The 23327-nt window shown below is 37.9% G+C and overlaps 1 protein-coding gene across 4 annotated transcripts in view; it reads left to right on the plus strand.

Annotated features, from left to right (window-relative positions):
* L3mbtl3 (L3MBTL histone methyl-lysine binding protein 3) overlaps positions 1-23327 on the plus strand; it is a 103245-nt gene that overhangs the window by 6225 nt on the left and 73693 nt on the right. For 3 of the 4 annotated variants that reach the window (XM_042695032.1, XM_042695161.1, XM_042695107.1), the window contains 5 exons: positions 12568-12684; positions 19647-19758; positions 20126-20200; positions 21681-21837; positions 22916-23048. In XM_042695032.1, coding sequence (XP_042550966.1) covers positions 12583-12684; positions 19647-19758; positions 20126-20200; positions 21681-21837; positions 22916-23048 — 579 coding nt within the window. In that variant the 5' untranslated portion in view covers positions 12568-12582. The remainder of the gene's footprint in view (positions 1-12567; positions 12685-19646; positions 19759-20125; positions 20201-21680; positions 21838-22915; positions 23049-23327) is intronic. The other variant, XM_042695228.1, reaches the window with a different exon arrangement.

Here is a 23327-nt window from a genome sequence, read left to right on the forward strand (position 1 = left end):
CCTTTTAAAAAGAGTTCTAAAGATGAGTATCTGAGTGATCACTCCAGCAGTGTTTCTGATTATTTAACTGGGGTTTTCAGAGTCTTCCTTTATAGCCTCTAACTCCTGATCCTCCTGCCTCAGCCTTATGAGTACTGAGGTTACAGGTGTGCTCCAGCTAGCTGCTGTAGTGCTAACTTCAGTGCCCTTGTGGATTTCCTAGATCTTTACCTCAGGAGCGGACACAATTCTGAGCTCTGCAAATAATACTAAAACTGTTGTGCATTTTGTCAATAGGAAAGATTAAGGGCTTAGTAGTCATGGAATCTAGTGGGCCAAGAAATGATGGTTCTATAATGGTAAACATAGGCATTCCATTTTAATGCCTAGCTTTCAGAAATAAGTAGCTTTTTAGCCCTTATCAAAATACTTGCCCTGCATGATGTAGCAAGGGCAAGGGGTTCAGACTGACCTTCTCTTTGACCCATGTGTTCACATGGAGATGACTTTCTGGTAAAGATCTGCAATACCACTGTCCCTACTTGATGCTGTCCAGGGATTCATCCCTCACATAGATTTTGGGGTTATTATGGTATAGATGCAGATACTATAGAGAGAACTACTTATGTGATTGTATGTGTATATTTTTGTATTTGCTGTCTTCAAGTTCAAGAAATCTGTACAAAATACATTCTGAAAAGGGTTTCATTATCTAGTAAGAATATTCTCAGGATTTCTGTTTATTGTGTTACATTATTTCTTTAACATATATAGATATGAGTCAATAGTGAAAGATCATGAACCGAACTGATTTATATTGATTGTGGCTATTATACCGCAAGCAGATGAAAGGAAAACACCAGGAATATTTCTGTGTACCCATGACATATAATTAAACTTGATTTATAAGGTCTAGGAAATCCCTATTTAGGAGTGAGAAGAATTGGAGGAAAGAACAGAAACATTTGAAAGGAACTTTAGTGAGTTTTGGGAGTCTTGGGCAAGAGACTTTTTCTGATGAATCCACGTTTCTTCTTCTAAAGTAGATTTAGGATTAAGGACCAGGATTGTGATTGTAACATATACATGTTATATGTTATATGTTACATAGTTAAGTATCTTCTGTGTTATACTTTCTCACATATACTGTAAATGAATACTTTGTGATCAGTCAGCTCATACTTATTGAAGCTCTGTTGCATGTAAGTCAGTATTATAGAATGCTTAGAACGGTGTTAGAATGAACCGGTGTACTCTGTCTACAAAGGGATAAAACATCAGTCCTTGGCCTAGTGTTCTCGTAGTCTGGTTGGGTAAGTAAGCCAACCATATAATGGTAATTTACAAACAAAGCCATAGTTCAGTGTGAGCAAATGGTAAAGATAAAGCCATAGGTTTCATGTGGGTGTTAAACTTGCTCCTGTGGTAGGGTGGGGCAGACAGGGAGCCCCCGGCAAGAAAAACAGTTACGTTGTTAAATTGAGATGCACTGGAGTGCCTTCTGAATGAAAAGCATTGAGCTTGTTTTATGTTTTTTAAAAATTTATTTATCAAAAAAATGCTTCATATCTTCTACATACCAAGGTATTAGTCTGTGTGCTGAGTATTATTTCTACTGCTTTCATTAGCCTTGACTAGTTAGTGTATTATTTCTGAATGGTTGATTGAATGACTGTATCCCAGGCTGGCCTCCAAGTGATTGTGTAGCCTAGGTTGGCTATGAACTTTTGATCTTCCTGCCTTAGCCTTCCAAGAGCTGGAATTACAAGTGTGTGCCACACTGTCAACCAGTGCTCAGAGCTACTTAGTAACTTGTCTCAATTCATATTATGCAGTTTGAAAAGGCTAGGACCAAGGAAAAATGATACAGTTCTATCTTTGGGTTTCTGATTTTCAAAACAATAGTTCTTAGCATACTTCAAAGAAGACGAGTAATGTGTTTGCTCTTATAACTTTGCTTTGTACTATAAGGAGCAGCAATGCACATATATAAGAAACATCGATGGGACAAAGGGTCTTTTTACTGTAGTGTTTTTACTCCCTAAACCAAGAATTGAGAAAAGACCAATTATTTTATTATGCTAAAAAAAAAAGACCTCACTTTTTACTGTGAAAAATGCAGTTAATAGCAAAGAATGGTAGAGGTAGTTCATTGGTAGAGCATTTTCCTAATACATAGAAGACCATTGGTTTTATCCTCAACATTAAAAAAAAGAATGGAATTCAAATCTGCCAAAATAGACTTAAAAATGATGGAATTTATTCAAATGCCAGGATTATGAAAAGAAAGGATAAAATTAAAATAAGTGATAAAGATAATAGGTTAGAGAAACTGGAAGCATAATGACCTCAATTCAAAATCAAAATCAAAATGGAGCATAGCTAAAATGATTTTCAATAACAGTACTTTAATTACTGGTGCTTTGTCCTGACCAGAAGGCCATCACCTGTATTTGCATGAAGAGAAGAGTGTTGGGTGGTTTCTGGTATAGTATTACAGATCTTGTCTAGATGAATTGTTAACTGAATCTTTACTATGAGTTAGAAGGATGTCATCATAAGGTAATGGATGGCCCCCACATTGATTGCAACTCTTCCTTTTTTTTCTTGAGAACCTACAACATACCAGGTCTTCCTCAGGTAGATCTATAACTTCATATATCTTTTATTTTAAGGAATAATATTAACTCAGTTTCTACAACATTTTGAACAGGATTGTATAGTCACAAAGATCAGATGAGTATTTTTATCCCATCTCTTACACTGTTGAACCTTAAGTCATGAACTGAAAGGCCTTCGTGGTCAATCTGATCAGGTTACTAGATAATCTAAATAATTCACCTTGTGGGGTTGTGGTTTTATTTGATGGACTTAAGACTTAGCTGTTCAATCTATTGATAAGGAGATTGGCTACAAATTTTATCTAGATAAGCCTAGTGGCATGACTTTGTGGGAGAGGAAGGAAATCTGGTTAAATCTAATTTATTACAAGTAAAAGAGAAATTGAGTGTAAATCTTTTAATTTTATCTTTATGGTCTATAAAAATGTGAAGCAGAAAAAGATACTACTTTTAGCATTTTTAGAAAATTACAAAGTGAAATAAAAAATAAGACACTATTTTTAATTCTTTTTAAATTTAGGCTCATGCATATGTAGTAAATGTGCAGAAATCTGTGTCAGACAGGTTCTTTTTATGGCCTTCAAATCTCTCTAATGGGTGTAAAATTTCTATTATTGCTGTTCTAGTATAGTATGTTGATAGAGACGATAACACTTTTAAGGACATGTCTGCCTCCTATTGAAATATCTTATATTCTGCATGTTGAACATGAACTTCAAATAAAAGCATTTGATGAGAGTGTATTAAATAGGCCATTGGCTCATTAATGTCAGTTAACATGATTTTACTCTCTGTACAAGTTTTTTTTTTTTGTTCTTGAAAGATGTTTTTTATTTTCTGTTCCTCTTCTAGAGGAAGTAAGTAGGTTAGGCCACAGAATCTCAAATTTTTCATCCTTACAGTAACAAATGAGAGGCAGGAAGTTGAGATTTTTGTAAAGGTTACCTTCTGTGGCTTCTTTGCTCTGTGGCAGAACAGAGGGCAAATCAGATAAAGCATTACTAGATCATAAGTAGAGTTGTTCTCACTAAAATACCACGGTAGGGAGAGCGGGAATGTTGAAAAAATACCAGTAAGATGGAACCACTCTAGTAACTGATTTCCTGTATAAAGGACTGATGGATTATTTGACACTCAGATGTCTGCTGTTCAAGGACAATTGAGAACAGAAGGCTCAGATTTTCAAGGATTTGTTCTTGGTTATACTGAGGTTTCACTTGTCACATTGAACTAATCTAGAATTTTTCTTGCCTGAAATCTATGAACTTGGGCCCTGGGGGCAAGACTTTACGTCTCTGAACCACAGATCTCAATTCTAATATGTGTGCAATTCAGAGTTCTTATCAGGTTGGGTGAGTAGAATATCAAAGCTGGTATCTGTCATGCTTGATTTGAAAGGAAATTTTTTTCTTTGTAGCAATATGTGTTTGTTGAGAGGTGCTCAAGTGCGAGTTTGGGTTTTTCTCATCCTTATTGAATAAGTCCTGTTTAAGAGGTTTGAATTTAACTTCTTTTGATGTACTCTTCAGTGATGCTTATGTGAGGAGGGTTTCTTGGAGTGGTAATGTTATACTTCTGCCAAAGAAGTAAATAAATACTTAGCAGATTAGTTGTTAGCTGGGGAATTTTTGCTGAAAATAGGAGATAGGTGGACAAATGAATTTCTTTCTCTGATATTTCTCTCTTTCTCTCTCTCTTTCTCTTTCTGTCTCTCTCTCTTCTACTAGTCTCATTTTTACCCTTCTGCTTTTGGTTTGACAGTGTTGGGGATCAGACCCATAGCCTGGCCATATACAGGGAAATACTCCTACCACAGATATACATTCTCAGCCCTTCCCCCTTCATTTTGTAGAGTTTATTGATACCTTCTATGACTCTTCATAAGGGAGAAAACAATGACTAAATGAACATTTTCTTTTAAGAGAGGAAGAATATTTTCATAATAGTCAAAGTACATATGTGAAAATGGAACCAAATTACTTGAGAGGATAGATGGGAGAGATGGGGTAGAATGATGGAATCGGTCACAATAATCAAGGTGTACTGTGCTCACAAATTGACATGTTGAGTTGAAACCCTTTGACACAACTACTTAAAAAAATAAAAAAACTATATACAAGACCTTCTATTGAAAGAACTCTTTTAAGTAGATGATCTTGACACAGTATAGTAGGTGTTTTAATCAGAGTACATTAGTGATATCTTCCCAGGCTGTCTTCTGGCATTTTATGTGCACATACATATTCCAGAGCTCACACAGAGAGACTCTGGAACCCCTTTGGGAGGTCTCCTAGCTTTTATCTCTCCTTCCCATTGGCTTCTCGCCGCAGTCTGGGCAGCACTTTCTGTTCACCTCTGTAACAGCCCTCTTGAAAGCAGGTCCTGGAACTAGCATTGGTATGTGAGGAAAGTTTTATATTTCTTCAGCACAAATGGCATAGTAAGGTTGCCAGTGGCCTAGTTTAGGATAGTTTTTCAGAAATGGTGTCCTATTTATTTATTTATTTTTGTTGTTAAAACTTTTTTTCTTTCCCTCTTTGGAGAGACTTGGCAGTGTGAACAGTTACATGTGGGAGAGCTTACAAATTCTCCCCAATCTATTTCACAATCCACTTGTCCATGAAATCTCAGAGTCTTACCATTGTCGGTTAACTGCCATTTCTATCCCCTTTTCTGGACTCCTGAAGAATTCACGTTGGGCATTGTGATGTCCGTGTCTGGTCTTTACACAGGTCTCACCCGGCTCCTGCACTGGCTGCTTCAGATACCTGGCAGCCTGATGCTTGCAAGGGTGTGGACGTGAAGAACAGTTTGTTTTCTTTGCTTCCAGTGACTGTAGCTCTTATGAACTGAGTGTCCACTGTGCAGAGCACTCCAACTTGCATATTTTTTTTTAAAGTTCTTAAGTTTCTTGGAAGTAGATATTCCTATCAGTTTCCTAGCTGAAGGAGCTAAGGCTCAAGACAGGTAATTGTACAGCCAAGGTAATTGCACAGCTTGTAAATTGTGAGACTGAGATTTAACTCTAGTTGCCCAGGCTTCCGAGCCTTTGCTTCTCACGATTACAGTTTGCTCTCTTTTCTGTTGACTAACATACAAGATGCTGAGCACTGTCTTGCGAAGTGTAAGTCTTGTTTCTTTGTCTAGGTGATCTCTATTATTAATATTATTATTATTTTATTTTATTTTTGTGAGCTCAGGGCCTGGGTGCTGTCCCTGAACTTTTTTTTCTTTTGTTTTTTTTATTTCTTTGTTTTTCTTTTTTTGTCAGTCATGGGGCATGGACTCTTGGCCTAGTGCTATCCCTGAGCTCTTCAGCTCAAGGCTAGTGCTCTACCATTTGAGCCACAATGCCACTTTCAACTTTTTCTGCTTATGTGGTGCTGAGGAATCAAACCAAGGGCCTCATGCATGCAAGGCAAGCACTCTACCACTGAGCCACCTTCCCAGCCTTGTCCCTGAACTTTTTGTTCAAGGCTAGTGCTCTCCCATTTGAGCCACTGCTCCACCTCTGGCTTTTTGGTGGTCATTTGATGAGATAAGAGTCTTACAGACTCAACCTGCCAGGATTGGTTTTGACACCTGATCCTTAGATCTCAGCATCCTTAGTAGATAGGATTACAGGCATGAGCTACTAGCACCTGATGCTCAGTTATTTTCTTTTATCCATAAAGTGACAATAATAGTCCTTTTCACTCTTAGAAGAAGAGTTGTGAGGGTCAAACAGCTGGTATTGATGGGATCTTTTAAAATGGAAAAGCACTGAAGAACCCCCCCTTTTTTTTTTTTAATGTCAGTACTATGACTTGATCTCAGGGCTCAGGCACTGGCCCTTAGCTTTTTCACTCAAAGTTGTCATTCTACTTGTACAACCACAACTCCACTTCCAAGAAGTACACCATTAATGTATGTTAGGTTCATTGGCTGCTTTTGATTACCCCAGGTGACCTTGTATTGCTGGAAGTAGGAATTTTCTCAGCAAAGGCAGGGAGGGCAAAGAAGTGGTGTTAAAGAAGAATGTTTTATCCCTATTCAAAAGTTAGATGCTTGACATTTTTGAGGAGTATGTCCCAAGTCAATTGAAATCACTAAAGTTAGTTGGACCGTTTCAGTGTTCTCTGTAGACCCCTTATTACTTAGCTCAGTTGACAAGTGATTTTTGTACTGTCTGGAGCACGTCCTGAATCAGATTCACATATCTCATCTACTTACTTCCTTTCTGAGCATTTTGTTCACACAGTGTCTGACTCACCGTTGCGTTTGACATTTCAGTCTTTAATTTATCTGAAACTTCTGTTTTGTGGCTAGGGCTTATAACTTCGATAAACATTTCCATATACCCCGCATTCTGACATCAACACTAGACTCAACTTGAAGTTAATTTTATCTGTTTCACGGTTTAAAAAGAAAGAGTTTTATCACTTTATTTACAGTGTTCACAGCACTAAGTAAGTACTATGACTAAGAGACTCCCTGGACTTTGGCCAGGCCTGACGATGTGTCCCTGCTCCTCAGCTTTAAGGCATGTGTGATTCAGAATTATGTCTGCAAAAGGACAAATTACTAAATGTCATGAGAACTTCAGGTGTCACTCAGGAATTTGAGAAACCATAAATATCACTCTGGGAATGCATACCTTTTGTGAAGTAGCAAGCCCTGCACTTCTTCCTCTCCTCCATATGTTGCGTGGAGACATGTGCGCTTATAGTTAACACCTTCTAGTTAACTTACCGAGAGGTTTGCGTAAGTTGACTTGCCTCTGTGACTTCTAGGCTAGAGTTTCAGTGGTTGACATCAGGGACAAATTATACTTTGTTTTCTTGAGACAGAATCTCGCTCTATAGCCAGGCTGACTATATTGATCATCTTTCTGTCTCAGCTTCCTGATGCTGGATTATAGGAGTGGACCACCATGCCCAGCTCTGTAATCAACTTTTAAATAAGCCTGAAATAGATTCAGAAATTTCTTATTTTTATTTTTTTTAAACTATGTTATTTGAGGGCTGGGGGCATAACACCCAGTTATATGCACATATATGTATGTATGTATATATATATATATATATATATGCACACACACATACATGTTATTTGAACACTCAACAAGTGCATAAGAATGTATAGACAGAAGGCTTCCTTTCTCACAGGGTTGTCTTTTAGCAAATTATTTCCCATTCTTGGACATAGAACTACCAATTTCTGACAAATCTTTACTGAGATTTATGCATGCACAAGCAATCCAGACTTGTGTATACATACATATATATATATATATTTATATTACATAAATATATATATATCCCCTTTTTTCCAGACAAATTGTATTTTCCTGTTTCATAAAGTTAGTAGTATTAGTACAGTACTTTGTAGCTGTTTCTATTTCAGAATGTGAGAATTTCCTTTTCTTTTATGTAGCTTCATGTAGCTTTGTGTTGATCTACTACAGTTGTCCTCCATTGATTGACATCTGAATATGTAATAGTCTTTTATATATATGGTCAAGTATCTACAAGCTAATTCTGTAGTAGTAGAATTGATAAATTGGAGTATACATTCTTGAATATTAACCTCTACAATGGTTGCCCCATTAGGGGTCAAACCCAGGGCCTTGTGCAGTCTGATTACCAACTCTACACGGAGTGGTAATAAAATAGGACGTTTGAATAGATGATATTGATTACCGAACCTAGAGGTCTGGCCTAGGGGAAGAGCATTTTGCCTTGCATGTACAAACCCTAAGTTTAGGCCCTAGCCCTGGAAAAAAAGTGACTCATTTTATTAATACCTAATGGAAGAAAGAAATGTTAGACGGCAGCTACCAAAGACTTATTTACACGATTTCATTCAGTAGAATATCTCAAGGAAGTGTAAAGTTACCCATCTTTGGTTTGGAGAAAAGGAATTCATGCCGGAGAGACATTTTGGATAGGCAATTTGGAGCATGGTGTCCTTTGTCATTTAGCTTGCTCTCTAGCCCTGCTGGAGAATGCTTAGGCCAAGATCATTGTAATCCAAGTAAGTAAAAGCTGAGGGGAACTATTGCATAGAAAATGCTTGAGTATATCTGTGCTGATGCCAACAGTGATGACCCCTGATTTGTTGAGTTGAAAGGATTTTGCCTACAGGTTTGTATGCTGGTGTATACACTTGTAGAGGATGAAGAGGGAGGAGGCCTTGGACTATGGGATCCTTATCCTTCATATAAGCAACAGCTCTTGTTAAAATAATACTGGTTGTTGGGTGTTCTACACGATTAATAGCTAGTGGAAAAATATTTAATTTGTTTTAGTCATTCAGACTTCTTGTGAAAATGAGTTTTGCCAGTGGCTTAAAAATTGTATGGTGGGAAAGACAATGCAGCAAATGTTTTCTGTGATACATGTGTAATATATTGATATATTTTTTGATCAATACTGGGATTTGAGTCCAAGCCCTCACATGCATCCTAAGCAGGCACCGTACTGATGAACCATGACTCCGATTCTTTTCTTGTAGCTTTTGAGGTAGGGTTCTGCTTCCTGTCTGGTTGCATACCTAGACTGTGTTTCTCCTATTTTTCACTTCCCTCCATAACTGGGATGATACTACATGCCATTATGCCTGGGTTTTTCTGTTGAGATGGTCTGAATTATCCTGGAACCATGATCCTCTTGATTTCCGCTTCCTACACAGTTAGGGCAACAGGTGTGTTCCACTATGCCCAGCCATTTTTTTTTTTTTTTGGGTCCGGTTGTGGGGCCTGAACTCTGGGCCTGGGCGCTGTCCCTCAGCTCTTCAGCTCAAGGCTAGTGCTCTACCACTTGAGCCACAGCGCCACTTCCGGCTTTTTTCTTTTTGCTTATATGGTGCTAAGGAATCGAACCCAGGGCCTCAGGCTTGCAAGGCAAGCGTTCTACCACTGAGCCACCTTCCCAGCCCTGCCCAGCCATTTTTTGAGATGAGGTCACGACCACTTCTTCTCAGGCTAGCCTCAAACTATGATTATCCTGATCATCGCCTCCCAAGTAGCTAGAATTATAGTGTGTGGCTTTGTGCCAGTATTTTATACAAAGTATCCACCTTACCTTAGAGTGAAAAATAGTTAACTAATTTTGTTTTTTCTAATTTTAGGTATGGTTTTCCAGGCAGAGTAGACTTTGAAACGTTTATTATTTTGTGTACCCAAAGCATATTTTGCTATTTCCTAAAGGATGTAACATTTACTGCAGGTTTTGTGTAGTGGTAACTTTTAGATTTCTCATCTTAGACATGGACAGGATTTTACTACGAGTATGCTTTTTACATAGGAAAAGATGAACCATTCAGGTTTCATCAAGTTTATTCAGCAGGGGAAGTTACTCTGTCATGGTTTGGGGAAAAGTTGCTACTCCCATGTAGCTTAAGAGGGAGGTAGTTTCACGGCTTATCTTGGCTCACTTAGTTTAAGCTTTAATTTGTCTCATACTTTCACAGTTAATTCTGTCTTAAATCTTAATGTCTAAGTTCCTGTTTGGGGGATTAAATCTTTTTTTTGGGGGGTGGGGCTCTAGTCGTGGGGCCTGAACTCTGGGCCTAGGTACTGTCCTCAGCTCTTCAGCTCAAGGCTAGCGCTCTACCACTTAAGCCACAGCGCCACTTCCGGCTTTTTTCTTTTTTGCTTATGTGGTGCTGAGGAATCAAACCCAGGGACTCAGGCATGCAAGGCAAGCGCTCTACCACTGAGCCACCTTCCCAGCCTGGGATTAAATCTTTTTGAGGGTGAAATTTAAATTCTTCAAATTCAAACGATATATTTTGAAATGTCTTGATGTTTTCTTGGGAAAAGAAAGGAAGGAAGAAAACTGAAGCACCTAGAAATTTTCAACAGAAGACAATTCTCATTCAAAGAAATAGATACTTTTTTCCTATTGATGATTTTTAAATAATTGCATATTTTATGTGTAAGGAAACAGCACTTCAAAAAATCCTGACCTAGTACGGTGGTGCATAGCTATAAGAAACCCAGGCTGAGTGGGGAGGAATTTCAACGCCAGCCTGGGCTACGTAGTCAGACCCAGCCTCAAAAACAATTGAGTACATAGTGTTCTCCTCTCCCTCTCCCCCTCTACCCCCCCTCTCCAAAGCAGTGTAAATAATTTAAATAAATAATCTTTAATAGTTTAAATTCGAATCCAGGCTATCTGTAAATTGTGGTATTGTGATTGGCCACGTGCTTCTTAAACTCCTTTACTCTAAGTTTCACATTTCCTCTTATGTTTCTTACTTTTTTTTTTTAATGGAGGAAGCAAGTTTTATGTTGTACAGAGTGACTTTTAGATATTTTTGGTCTCAAATTTTGTTTATGCTTAAAAATAATGGAAAGTCCAGAGAGATACTGTATTATGGGATATGTATTTATATTATGGTATATATAGACTCATATATGTGTATCTATATATGCACACATATATTGAATATGGTATATATATGGTATATATACATATGTATTGACATTTACTCTTAGAACTGATCATTTGAATGATTGATTTAAGAACAAATGTGGTGCACAATAGTATATATAAGCATAAAGCTTTGAAAGATAATCAGTTCAAAAATAAAACTGAGAAAAGACATTGTTTTACATTTTTGCAAATCTCTAGCTTAATAGGAAATAGCTGGATTCTTAACTGTTTCAGCATTGTCTGTTGCAGTGTGTTGTTTTGGTTGAAATATGTGAAGAAGAAAATCTGGTTTTATGTGTATATGAGGTTGGAAAATAGAATTTTTTTGTTAGCTTTCTTTAGTTTTCCACGGGGGACTTTTACTGTTACATATGCACACTCATTTACAGTATACATTCAAGTCAGACTCACCCCTTCTGTGACTTTCCCTGCCTCTTACTCCCTTCCCAAAACAGTTCTGGCAGGTTTCATTGTTTGCAGTGAATAATCTGTTTTGACCATACTCAATCTCTTTGATCTTTCTTGTTACCTCAAACCTCTCTTGTTAGTACCCATCCCCTGACCATCTGTTTCTCTTTCCCATCCTTTCATCCTCTATTGATCAATAGCTTTACTGAGGTTCATTATATGTTGTTATAGATAGTTACAAAGTAGTTAAAATTATTCCCACTCTATTTTTGTTTTTCCTATTTCCATTCCCTTGTCCTAAGTAGTCTTTTAGTTAGATTAATATTCAGTATTTTTATATAATTATGGATATAAGTGCTGTACATGTCCGTGAGACCTTTTAGGTCTACCTATTTTGGTTTTTCAGCATGTCTTGAGTTGTGTAACATATATCCTCCAATTGCATCCATTCTCTTGTAGATGATATCATTTTATTTCTCTGTAGGGTTGTGTAATATTCCATAGTGTGTGCATGCGTGTGGTTATATGTATATGTATATATGCATGTATATATGTATATTTTTCCATACACAAGTGAGATATCATATGACATACATGACATGATATATGACCAGGCAATCATATATATATATATATACATATATATATATTATGTGGTACAAATATGAGTTATATATGAGAGATGTCATATGATATATATAAGAATCTTTATATATATGAGAAAAAATTTGATATATACATAATGCAAGACTCCATAGTATGTATATGTATGTATATATGTGTGTATGTGTGTGCATACATACATACATACACACATGTATATATATAGTGAGAGAGATGAAGGGAAGGAGGAAGGAAAGAAGGAAAGGAGGAAAGGAGGGGAGAAGAAAAAGAGAGAGAGAGTGAAATGTTTGATTTTTTTTTTTTCCCCCCAGGGCTTTAGCCATGCTGGGCCAAGTACACTCTACCACTGAAGTGTATATCCCAGCCCTATTAATGGATGTTTCTGAAGCAGTTATTGTTTATGGATATGGGATATTATAACCAAGAAAATTAAGAGAAATGAAGTAGTTATCACTAAATGGAACACTGATTTGCATGTGTAATACTTAGTGGTATTTCTCTTTTTCCCTTTCCAGATTAAAAAAGTAATCATGACTGAATCCGCATCTAGCACAAGTGGGCAGGAGTTCGATGTGTTCAGTGTTATGGACTGGAAAGACGGAGTGGGTACATTACCAGGAAGCGACTTAAAGGTAAGCTGTCTTTATCAAATAGAATTGTGTGTTGTATGCATCTTTGTTTTTAAGTGAATGCCTACATGAAATAAGAATTAAAAGCATTAATCCCACTCCTTTGGGCTTTATATAATACTCAGACCTCTACAATAAACTCATTGGACAGTTGGAAATGCAGATGGGTTGGCAGATGCTTTTGTCACCTGGGTAAGAAGTCAAGAGTAATAAGCATGTGCTTATTTTGCAGAAATCTGTCTATAGCTTCTAAGAGGAAATTGTTAGGGATTTTTGTGTCATCAGTTGTTCAAAAGCAGGTCCTTCCTGTAAGTGACTATTTTGGTATGGATGAGAACGCTATAGGAGCTGCCTCATATGTATGAGCTGGCCTTGCCCCTGTTGTCGTCCAAGTTCTGTCCCCCTTCCCCGCCCCCCCCCCCCCCCCCAACCAAATCCCACTTATTTCTGCTGCCCCTTGAAACATGGTTGCGAAAACACCCATCTAGGGAGCCAGCCGCCCCCACTTCTCGTTTCTAATTTGCTTTTGCTCTGCTCCTATCTCTGAGACCTTGAACTGAACTGTGGCCTTTTAGACTTTGTGTTTGTATTCAGTCATTCAGGTATTGGAACTTCCAATCTCCCTAACAGGCTGTCACTTGGCCTGTCTCTCCAAAGCTTGATGTCCTGGGATATCTCAAATAGAAAAAGTCTGTCCCCTCACATAGTCTTGGAGACTATTCCTTTTTGGTGTTTGTTTGGCAAGTATCTTGGCTAATCCTGCTCTATCTCATCTTCAGTGGTATGACTGGGACAATCTTCCTATTGAAACACTGTGAGATTTTTAGTTGGGCTCAATTTAATTAAGTTTAGTGTAACAAATGCTGCAGTAAGATTTTGTGAAATCTGGAGATTTAATGAGTATCAGAATACAGTTAGGAGTATTTAGTTCTAGTATTCTGTGGCCTAGAGCAATGTAGGATATATTTTAATATAACTAAAGGAGAGGATCCCAAAGGTTTCCAACACAGAAATTATGTCAGGAGATGGGAATGTTAATATCTTGATCTGAGTATTATATAACATGTGTATATATATATATATATATATATATATATACACATACATACAATTAACATACTCCAAAAGTGTTCACAAATATTGTGTGTCCATTTAACTCATTGTTTTTTCAAATTGGATTTTTAGTTTCTGTGACTTTGAACAAATCAGTTGATCCCTTTGGGTCAAGTTTCCTCTGCAGTAAAATAAGGAACAGAATGAATCCTGGGGATTTTTGTCTGCCCTGAGAATCCTCCAAATGTCTGTGTGGTTAAGACACAATAGAGATAAAAGACTGAAAATGAGAAAGGAAAACAGTTTCTCCACCTCTGATGATGTCAACCACAGCTTAGCTACCTTGGCTTTGTTGCGTTACTTGAAGTCTCAGAATTTTGGAAGTCTTATTTGTAAAATGGGCTATTCAAGTCTGTAAGATTCCTAATTGTATGGTGATTATGAGTTTTAAAAAAGAATTCATATGAACACCTAACAAACTGTGTATGTTTTGGCTTTGCAACAAATTATATAAATTGTTTTTTTAATTGTTTCATTCCCTTATTTTCTTCTACATTTTTGTCCTTTCTTTTCCTCAATGGCTTTAAAATAACAGGTGGATGTTGAAAATTATAATTGTTATGGTTCATTTAACTGAACTAACTAACTCTGATAGTAGAGTGAAGTTTCCATCCCTAAGAAATTTGGGTTGCTTTAAGGTATTCTGAGTAATTGAATTTAGGAATTAGCCTATTACTTTTTTTTAAGGTAATCGGGTAATTAAGTCATTTGATGAGTATAATAATCTGGGTTACTTGATATGAATTTTAGGCTCATTTAATTGAGTGTGAGCTAATTGTCAGATGTCAAGTCTACTTCATGTCTTGTAGATGGTTTAGAAAATAATATAAGATTATTTTCACCTTTATAACCTTTTTTTTTAAATCAGAGTTTCAGAGACTACCAGGTTGATCCTGATGCTTAGAATTTCTAATTCACCTGCTCCTTATATTGAAATCTTTGTTGTTTTAAGAGATTGAGAAATTGATTTTTCACAAAACAAAATAATGGAACCTTGACTAAATCGTGAAATTTATTGCCTTGTATTTTTTACCTATTGTACACTACCCAAGCCTCTGAATTCTAATGGGTATAGGCATGGGGGGTTTCCAGCAGTGAGTAAGCAACCAGCTCAAGTTCATGAACTTGATGGTGTCGGCTGATGTGTAGAGGTCCGCCTCCCACCACAGGAGCCAGCTTCATATGCTTTAGATTTTGTCACTTAGAACTTTCCTCTGTGAAGACCTTACCATTGCTGACCAGGCATGTTATGTTAAGTCTTCTGCCTAAACTCCTTGAGTGGTTGCCAGCATCTTTCACAACCAAATCCAGGTCTCTGAAGTGTGTGTGTATGTGGGTGTATCTGTCTGTCTGTCTGTCTGTCTGTGTATGTGTGTGTCTATTTCTGTGTTTACTCTGGCTCTCACTTCTCCATACACATCACTCTACTCATTCTTTCTTTTTTTTTTTTTTTGGTCCGGTTGTTGGGCCTGAACTCTGGGCCTGGGCGCTGTCCCTCAGCTCTTCAGCTCAAGGCTAGCGCTCTACCACTTGAGCCACAGCGCCACTTCCGGCTTTTTTCTTATGTGGTGCTGAGGAATCGAACCCAGGGCCTCAGGGCCTCAGGCATGCAAGGCAAGCGCTCTACCACTGAGTCACCTTCCCAGCCCTCATTATTTCTTTTCTACTCACCTCCAACAATTAAAGACTTCATGCCTTGCTCCCTTTTCACTGTGTCTTGTTCCTGGAACACACTTCCATTCTCCAAACTGGATTAACATCCTATGTATAAAAAACAAAGCACAACTCTTCTCAGAGTGCAAAGTGTGAGGAATAATGAACTTACGTTCTGCTAGACTCTTTGCTTGTAGTGTCTTATTTATCCTTTAGTTTGGTATTGTTGAGGTAGTAGTCTTACCTTTTTTTTTTTTGTTGGTTGTGGGGCTTGAACTCTAGGCTTGGGCGCTGTCCTTGCGCTCTTCAGCTCCAGGCGCTTGAGCCACAGCACCACTTCCGGTTTTCTGAATGGTTTATTGGAGACAAGAGTCTCACGACTTTCCTGCCCCGGCTGGCTTTGAACCGTGATCCTCAGATCTCAGCCTCCTGAGTAGCTAGGATTACAGGCGTGAGCCTCCAACGCCCGGCTTAGTAGTGTCTTATCTCTCTTGTAGGGTTCTAGATGGAGAAACAGTGTTCTAGAATGGCTGATTGATTTGCTCAAATCTAACAATTAACAGACAGAACTGGGCCCTCAGCCTGGGTTTCTCTGGTATAGAATTTGACTTAACCACAGTACACTAAAGACAAGATGTTTTCAAAAGAGGAATGAAGGAAATTGCTACAGATGTGGGAGAGGCAAAAACCTCCTTTCAGCTAGAGGGATCTGGAAGAGCAGATACCAATTGGGTCTCCAGTGCCTGTAAATACGTAGGCGTTTCTATGAAAACTTGGGGGAGGATGAGAAAAGAGCTTTCAGAAGTAAAGAGCATCAGCAGGGAGAGCAAGCAGTCTTGAAAATGATCATTAACAAGACATTTCTTCCTGAAGAAGCTTTTAAAACTTTGCTATTGTTTAATTCATTATTTTAAAATGCAAGCGTTTGTCGATTAAATGGCTCAAGAGTTGCTCTGAGGACAGGCAGGCACAGGTGACTGAGTGGTAGTGGAAAGGTGCCTGGTAGTTTCTGTGCCTGAAACTTATTCAGACAAGAATTATTCCTCTGAGTAATAAGGATTTAGTCTTTCCAAATGCTTCAGTAAAATGCAGATACCCTCCAGAGAGTGGTATCCTCTTATCTACTAAAAAATACTGCAATTGACTGAGAGCAATACCAGCAACAGCAAGGCTGAAGCCCAGATGTAAAATTACCACTCTTGTAAGTCTCTCTGGGCTGGCATGAAACCAAGATCCTCAGATCTCAGCCTCCTGAGTAGATAGGATTATAGGTGTGAGCCAACCACACCCAGCTGCCTTATTTTCATTAGTACTTAAAATAGTTTAGTTATCAATCCTCTCTGCCATTTAAACACATTGGGAATTAGAAATCAGATTTCAAGATTGAACATAGTAAAAAAAATGATCTCAGTAGTATCTTTTAATGATCATTTCAGTAAAGACAGACTTTGCAAAAGAGCATTTACTCTTACAAGCAAAAATAAACAAGGGAATTAAATCTGTTAAAGGTAATTCAAGTCAACCCAAACAAACCAAACCTTTTCACCATTGTATATTTCAGACATAATTGTTTTCTCATTGACTGGATATATCTACAGAAGAAGTTGGACATGTCAGCCGATGTGTTTGTTTTGCTTAATAAATCCCTTTTGTGAAGTTTATAATTTGGTTATTTCTGATTGTGGAATGTAACAGTTGACACGTTTATACTGTTTTTAGATGTCTGGGTTGAAAGACTTGATAATTAAAATATACAGATGAAGTTTACATTATCCCAAAGCCATTCATAAAAGAACATTAGCAGTTTCAGAACCACCCACACTGTTTTAATTGGGGAAAAGAAGGTTGGAAAATATATATGTCTATCTGAAATTTCATCACTGGGGCTTCAATGACATTAGCAGTACTTAAAAACATATTCTGTGTAATGTTTTCTTCATAGTGGTATTGTGTAAAACACAGTAAATTAAATCCAAATTGAGAAGTCCTTGAACTTTGGAAATAGGTGGAGGTTATTAATTTTTGAAATAAGTAACTTTGGAAAGAGCAGATGTGCTTCACTTGTTCAGGGTTATAGGGTTTATGATAAAATGTATGAGTCTCCCCACCCCCACCCCGCCACCTCCATCCCCCAATATGTCTATGTACATCCCCTGATTTTTCTTATGTTTTACGCACCAACCCTGGAAGTCTTTCCATGGATCTCTGGTTTAGAGTTTTTCACTGTGTCCCCACGTGATACCATCTGCCACCTTTGTACTTAGACAATGAATTTTAGAAGAAGGAAAACATGATTGATAATAAAGATTGTACTGTGCAGATATTGCCTTTAACTTTGAAAAGGATTGAACCAAATACTTCCAGGTGTCATAATTGTGCATTTTTACTTGGTGATTCTGCTCAGTGGTTTTCTTTCTCTTGGACTCTGCTAGATGGGATTTTGTAGTGAGGAGACAATGTGGACCCATAAGTCACAGGATGCTTGCTGTTTCATGGAGATATTGGAAGCTGCTTCTCACACTTTGTAATTGTCAAATAAGTATTCATTAGAATCACTATAATATCATCAAGGGAAATTTGCTCACCTGAAGTGAATTACCACACTTGCGTCTATTTCTTTTAAAAATCGAAGTTTTCTATTACATTCTTTAATATCATTAATTAATAATCTTGATGGCTTGTTTTTTCTACTCTTGCCCAGTAGATGGTACTGTCAGCCTTATTTTGAAATATTTTGGTTTCAGAGTTGATTCTTAAGAAGAATTTTTATTTTATTTTTAGCTTGAGGTTTCTTTTTTTCCCCCAAGAGTGAAATTATCTGTAGTTCTTTTCCATATAATGTAGACTATATCCTAGTCAGACACATCATGCTATGCAGAATATATAGTAGAGAGAAAACATTGTCACATTTCTGAAAGTCTAGAAAGCATTTAATACTTGTAGAGTATATCTGCAGAAAATTGTTTAAGGCACTCAATCTTTATCTGATGCAAAGAATAATTGTTATGTATTTTATGATTTTTCTTACTTGGAGCCTGGATTTAATGTGGTAGAATAAATAGTTCTGTTGGCATGCTGACCAAGTAGGCCTTGCTTAGAGACTAGATGTTTATGTACTTGTAAGACCTTTAGACAGATCTGAAAAGTTTTATTGACCTTTAACATCTTGAGCCATCTGTCCATTATTGGTTAAAATTGGTGGACCCCTCATGCCATCCATTTATTGGAACCTAGAAGAAATACAGAAAACCTTTGCATTCACAAGTTTCTAAATAAGAGAGTAAGCTATGTGTTTCAGAGAACAGGAAATCTGTACATAAGTAATGGTTAAGCCTTCAAACACACACACACACACACACACACACACACACACACACACACACACACACACACGTATAGAAGGTTGTTACAAAAACATACTTTCCATGAGCTGGGAGGAAATTTTTGAATATTAGAATTGTAAAAGTCCAGTGAAAGCAACCAGAAATTAGGTAGCAAGGATAGATGGGGACATCACTTGGCTCAGCTTGGAACACAAGAAGGGTGGGCAGGCTGTTGGTTCTTTGTCTTGGAACTAGATGATTTTCAGGAGAAAAAAAGCTGATTCCTGAAAAAGCAAAACAAAAACTTGTTCTCCTGTTGCTAGCTTTTATTATTAAATTAGCAATAATATGAGAGAAAGAAAAAAAAGTCTGAGTAAAGAGTAGTGTGTTTGAAGGGCTGGGAAGGTGGCTCAGTGGTAGAGCGCTTGCCCTGCATGCCTGAGGCCCTGGGTTCAATTCCTCAGCACCACATAAGCAAAAAGAAAAAAAGCAGGAAGTGGCGCTGTGGCTCAGGTGGTAGAGCGCTAGCCTTGAGCTGAAGAGCTGAGGGACAGTGCTCAGTCCCCGCGACCAGATCCAAAAAAACAAAAAAAGAGTGTGTTTGAAATGACAATATAAGCAAAACTCAAGTCTGTGGCAACATGGTCTGAGAGCACACGTTCAATGGTGGTTGCTGTTTTGTTCCATTCTCCTTCCTCGATCCCCCAAACCAGTAAAATCCAGCGATTTCACCCTTGGCAGCTTCATCCAAGATGGAATTGTGTAACTTTCAACACATGGTTAATTTGCTTTTAAAGATTGCCTCTATCAGTTATGAAGTAAATACTGTCCTGACCTTTTTGTAAGTCCTGCTCTTCCCTTCTCTGTTGCTGTTAGTTTCGGGTGAATGAGTTTGGAGCTCTGGAGGTGATTACGGATGAGAGTGAGATGGAAAGTGTTAAAAAAGCAACGGCTACGACCACATGGATGGTACCAACCGCTCAAGAAGGTAAGAAAGAGTCAGCCACATGGGATTTCTTGTGAAAAGATTGGAGATAAGAATATCTAAGGTTTTTATGATAGGCTGGCACATTGAGAGTCCTGGATGCTTTTTGTATTTCATGTTCTTAGGTAAATTTCTGTAATGAGCCCAACTGGGGCCAAATGTTAGATTTTAAAATAACCATAAACTGTCTTCTTTCCTAAAGCCAGATCTGTAATAGCATAAGGTTAGTTGGAAATGATCAAGTTAAATCCAAGTTGTCATCACCTGCTCAGGTGATTTAGCCAAAAGCCTGCCACTATTTTTTCTTATCTACTCCGATGGTTGTTAACTAACACCTATATGCTGATGACTCCTAAATCTATATCTCCAGCCCCGACCTCTCCCCCGAGCTCCAGGCCCGTATTTCCACCTGCCTACTGGACATCTCCACCTGGATGTCCCACAGGTACCTCAAATTCCACATGTCTGAAATTCAGTTCATTTTCTATTTCTTCCTCCCTCCCCACCCCGAAAACCTGTTCTTTCTTCTGTAACTCACACTTCAGTTGATGGTAGCACCATCTACCCAGTGGACAAACAAGAAATAGAGGAGTCATCCTGAGTTTGTTCTCCCCATCCCGTATCCTTTCCTTAAAGCTCTTGGTTTTTATTTCCTAAATAATGTCTCAGATCTGGCCTTTCCTGTACTTACTACTACTGCCTTAATTTAGGCCTATATTAACTCCTCCCTGAACTATCTCAGAAGTCTCTTTAAATAAAAATCACTTAGCTTCTAATTTCACCCCCTTCCAACTTATCCTGCCCTCCGAAGTCAGAGTAACTTATGTAGACTGCTTATCTGACACTTTGCTGATTCTCTGTTGCAAAACACTCAAAGGTTGTGTACCCACCCACCTGCTTGCTTTGTCTCCTCACCTTCTGTTCCCTTCTTTGTGTGTATGTTGCAGCTGTGCCAGCAACACGTAATTACATGTCATTTTCTCATTGTATGATTTCATGCTTTCTTGTCTTTTCTCATGCTGTGTTCTTTTTTTCCTCTCCTGGCTCAAAAGCTACTTTTCTCTTTGTCCATTTCTCTGTGGCCTTCAAAACCCTGTTGAAGCTTTGTAGCAGAAAATCCTCTGACCTCATTCTTGGTAGAAGGAAGCATTTCTTCTGCACAACTTCTGGAATGTGTCCATCTTTCTATTATTGCATGCATCACATTTTATTATAAATATTAGTTTTCTTGCCTGTCTTCTCTTCTAGAATGTGAGCTGTCTTGGGCAAAGGTCTGTACTATCAGTATCAATGTCTAGTATAAATTGGTGCTTAATCAATGTATGCTGAATGAATGATTAGTCTAGCAATTCAGACAAAAGGAAATGTGAGTTCCTAAGACATTGAATTATTATGATTCAGGACATCTACTACATTAAAATAGAAATGTTGATTTATTCAGTTAAATCAGAAGTACTCATTAATAGGCTTTAACATTAAATAATATAAATCTTCTCCACCTACTTTTTTGACATAGGGTTTTGCTGTGTATCTTGTGCTGGTCTTATACTTGTAATTCTCCTGTCTCAGCCTCCCAGGTGCTGGGAGTACAGGCTTGAGCCATCATACTCAGCTGTTTGCCATTTTCAATTTTATCCAATATCCACCTAAAGATTCAAATACCGTGGACTGATAGTTGTATTTGAATTTACAGATTTTTTTTCCCTTTACATGGAATTCTGCACAAAAAGCCTGATGCCAGCTTTTCTTTAACCTTTCTGCAGGTTTTTGTTGTTGTTACAGAAGTGGTTTAAGTAATTTTTTTATTTCATTCATTCAGCAAACATTACTCTTTATGTGTGGCTAACAAAAATTATTAGAAAAGAAAGTTGATGCGTATAGTGGAATACCTTCTGACATGGTTTTAATTCTTTTTCACTTTCTAGTCTTTTCAGAGAAGACTGGGGTACCCTTCAGGTTGAAGGACCCAATGAAAGAAGGGCTTCAATTCTGTGAGAACTGTTGTCAGTATGGCACTGTAGATGAGTGTCTTTCTGGAGGAAACTATTGCAGCCAGAATTGTGCTCGGCATGTGAAAGACAAGTAGGTTCTTGCCTCATTTCATCTATAAAATGAGTTTTAGAATAGAAAGGCATGATATCTGAGGCTGCAGAGGGTTAAATGCACTCACTGACATCTGTAACCCTCTTGGTTCTCCAGAGCTGTCCCTCTGGAGACCTATGGACCTAGAACTTGTGTCACGCCAGATCTGAGTTACACTGCTAAAGTTCTTCCCCAGAGTCAGCTTCTGCCTCTGTCTACAGCCTTGTATTCACATTAATTTGATTACTTCCCCCAAAAGAGTGTTTAGATGTTTCTGGGCTCTGCATGTATTTTCATGATACTGATATTTAGGGCAACCCACTTTTGCTTATATTTTGGGACTTCTTGGTAACTTGTTTAAAACTCCACATATAGAACAAAGCTCCCTCACCTTAGGTGATGGGCACTTAACTGAACACAAATGACTGTGGTGGTTAATTTAATGATTGGTACTAGAATGATCTCAGAGTGCCGATAAAGGTCACCTGTGGCTGGCAGTGTTCTGTGGCCTTCACACTTGGGGACTGTCTGCCAGAGTTCAGTTTACGAGCAAAAAGATACGTTTCTTGAATTTAATTACTACGATAAATAACTTAAGCTTTCCACTTCAGTGGAACTCTTCAGATATTTCAACCAGTATAGCCTTAGAAATTGTCTTTTTGGCCTGTTGATGCTTTAACAAAGTTGTAGTTGGGCTCTTCCACTGGATTTGCCATTTTTTAACAATTGCTAGATCCTTTACCTTCAGAATTGCTCCAAAGACAATTATCTTAAGTAATTGATTATTTTATTAGTGTAGATGGCAGAGAGTAGTTATAAACGTGGTAGAACTTATTTCGCATAGATTGCTTGTTCCTTGTAAAATTTCCAATTTTTGCCTTGACAAACTTTCTGTGTAACAGTGATTTTAAGTATCCCTATATACAGTATATCTAATACCCGTGGATTTCTCCTGGTGATTAAATTTTTTTTCCTTTAGAGAGTGATTTTTAAAAATAATTTTGGCATTGACAATCAACATGTAGATGTTTGATAGGTATTGTTTCCTCTCACTGTTTTGGGGTTATAAACACAACAGAGATCAGAAGGAAGAAAGGGACGTAGGAGAAGACAATGAGGAAGAGGACCCTAAATGTAGTCGGAAGAAAAAGCCAAAATTATCCCTGAAAGCAGACTCCAAGGAAGATGGAGAAGAGAAAGATGATGAAATGGTTAGTACTTCTTGTCTGCCCACCCAGGAGCACAGGGGTTCATGGCGGGTGGCAATTCCCAACTCTGCTCTATACCTGAGATGAGTTGCTTGAGTTCAAATGTGGGTTTGGGGACAGGTAGAATGGGAAAATTACCTAACCTTTCCTGGCCTTTATCCCCATATCAAAGTGGTAATCATAATTATACATATCTCGGGTGAGGAAGTTGTGAGTGTACTGGAATTCACTGATGGGCTAGGAGGCCATAACACATTTCATAGATGAAGCTTAAATTCCTAT

This window comes from Dipodomys spectabilis, unplaced genomic scaffold, assembly GCF_019054845.1.
Source record: "Dipodomys spectabilis isolate Male_0828 unplaced genomic scaffold, ASM1905484v1 ptg000001l, whole genome shotgun sequence".
Taxonomy (NCBI): domain Eukaryota; kingdom Metazoa; phylum Chordata; class Mammalia; order Rodentia; family Heteromyidae; genus Dipodomys; species Dipodomys spectabilis.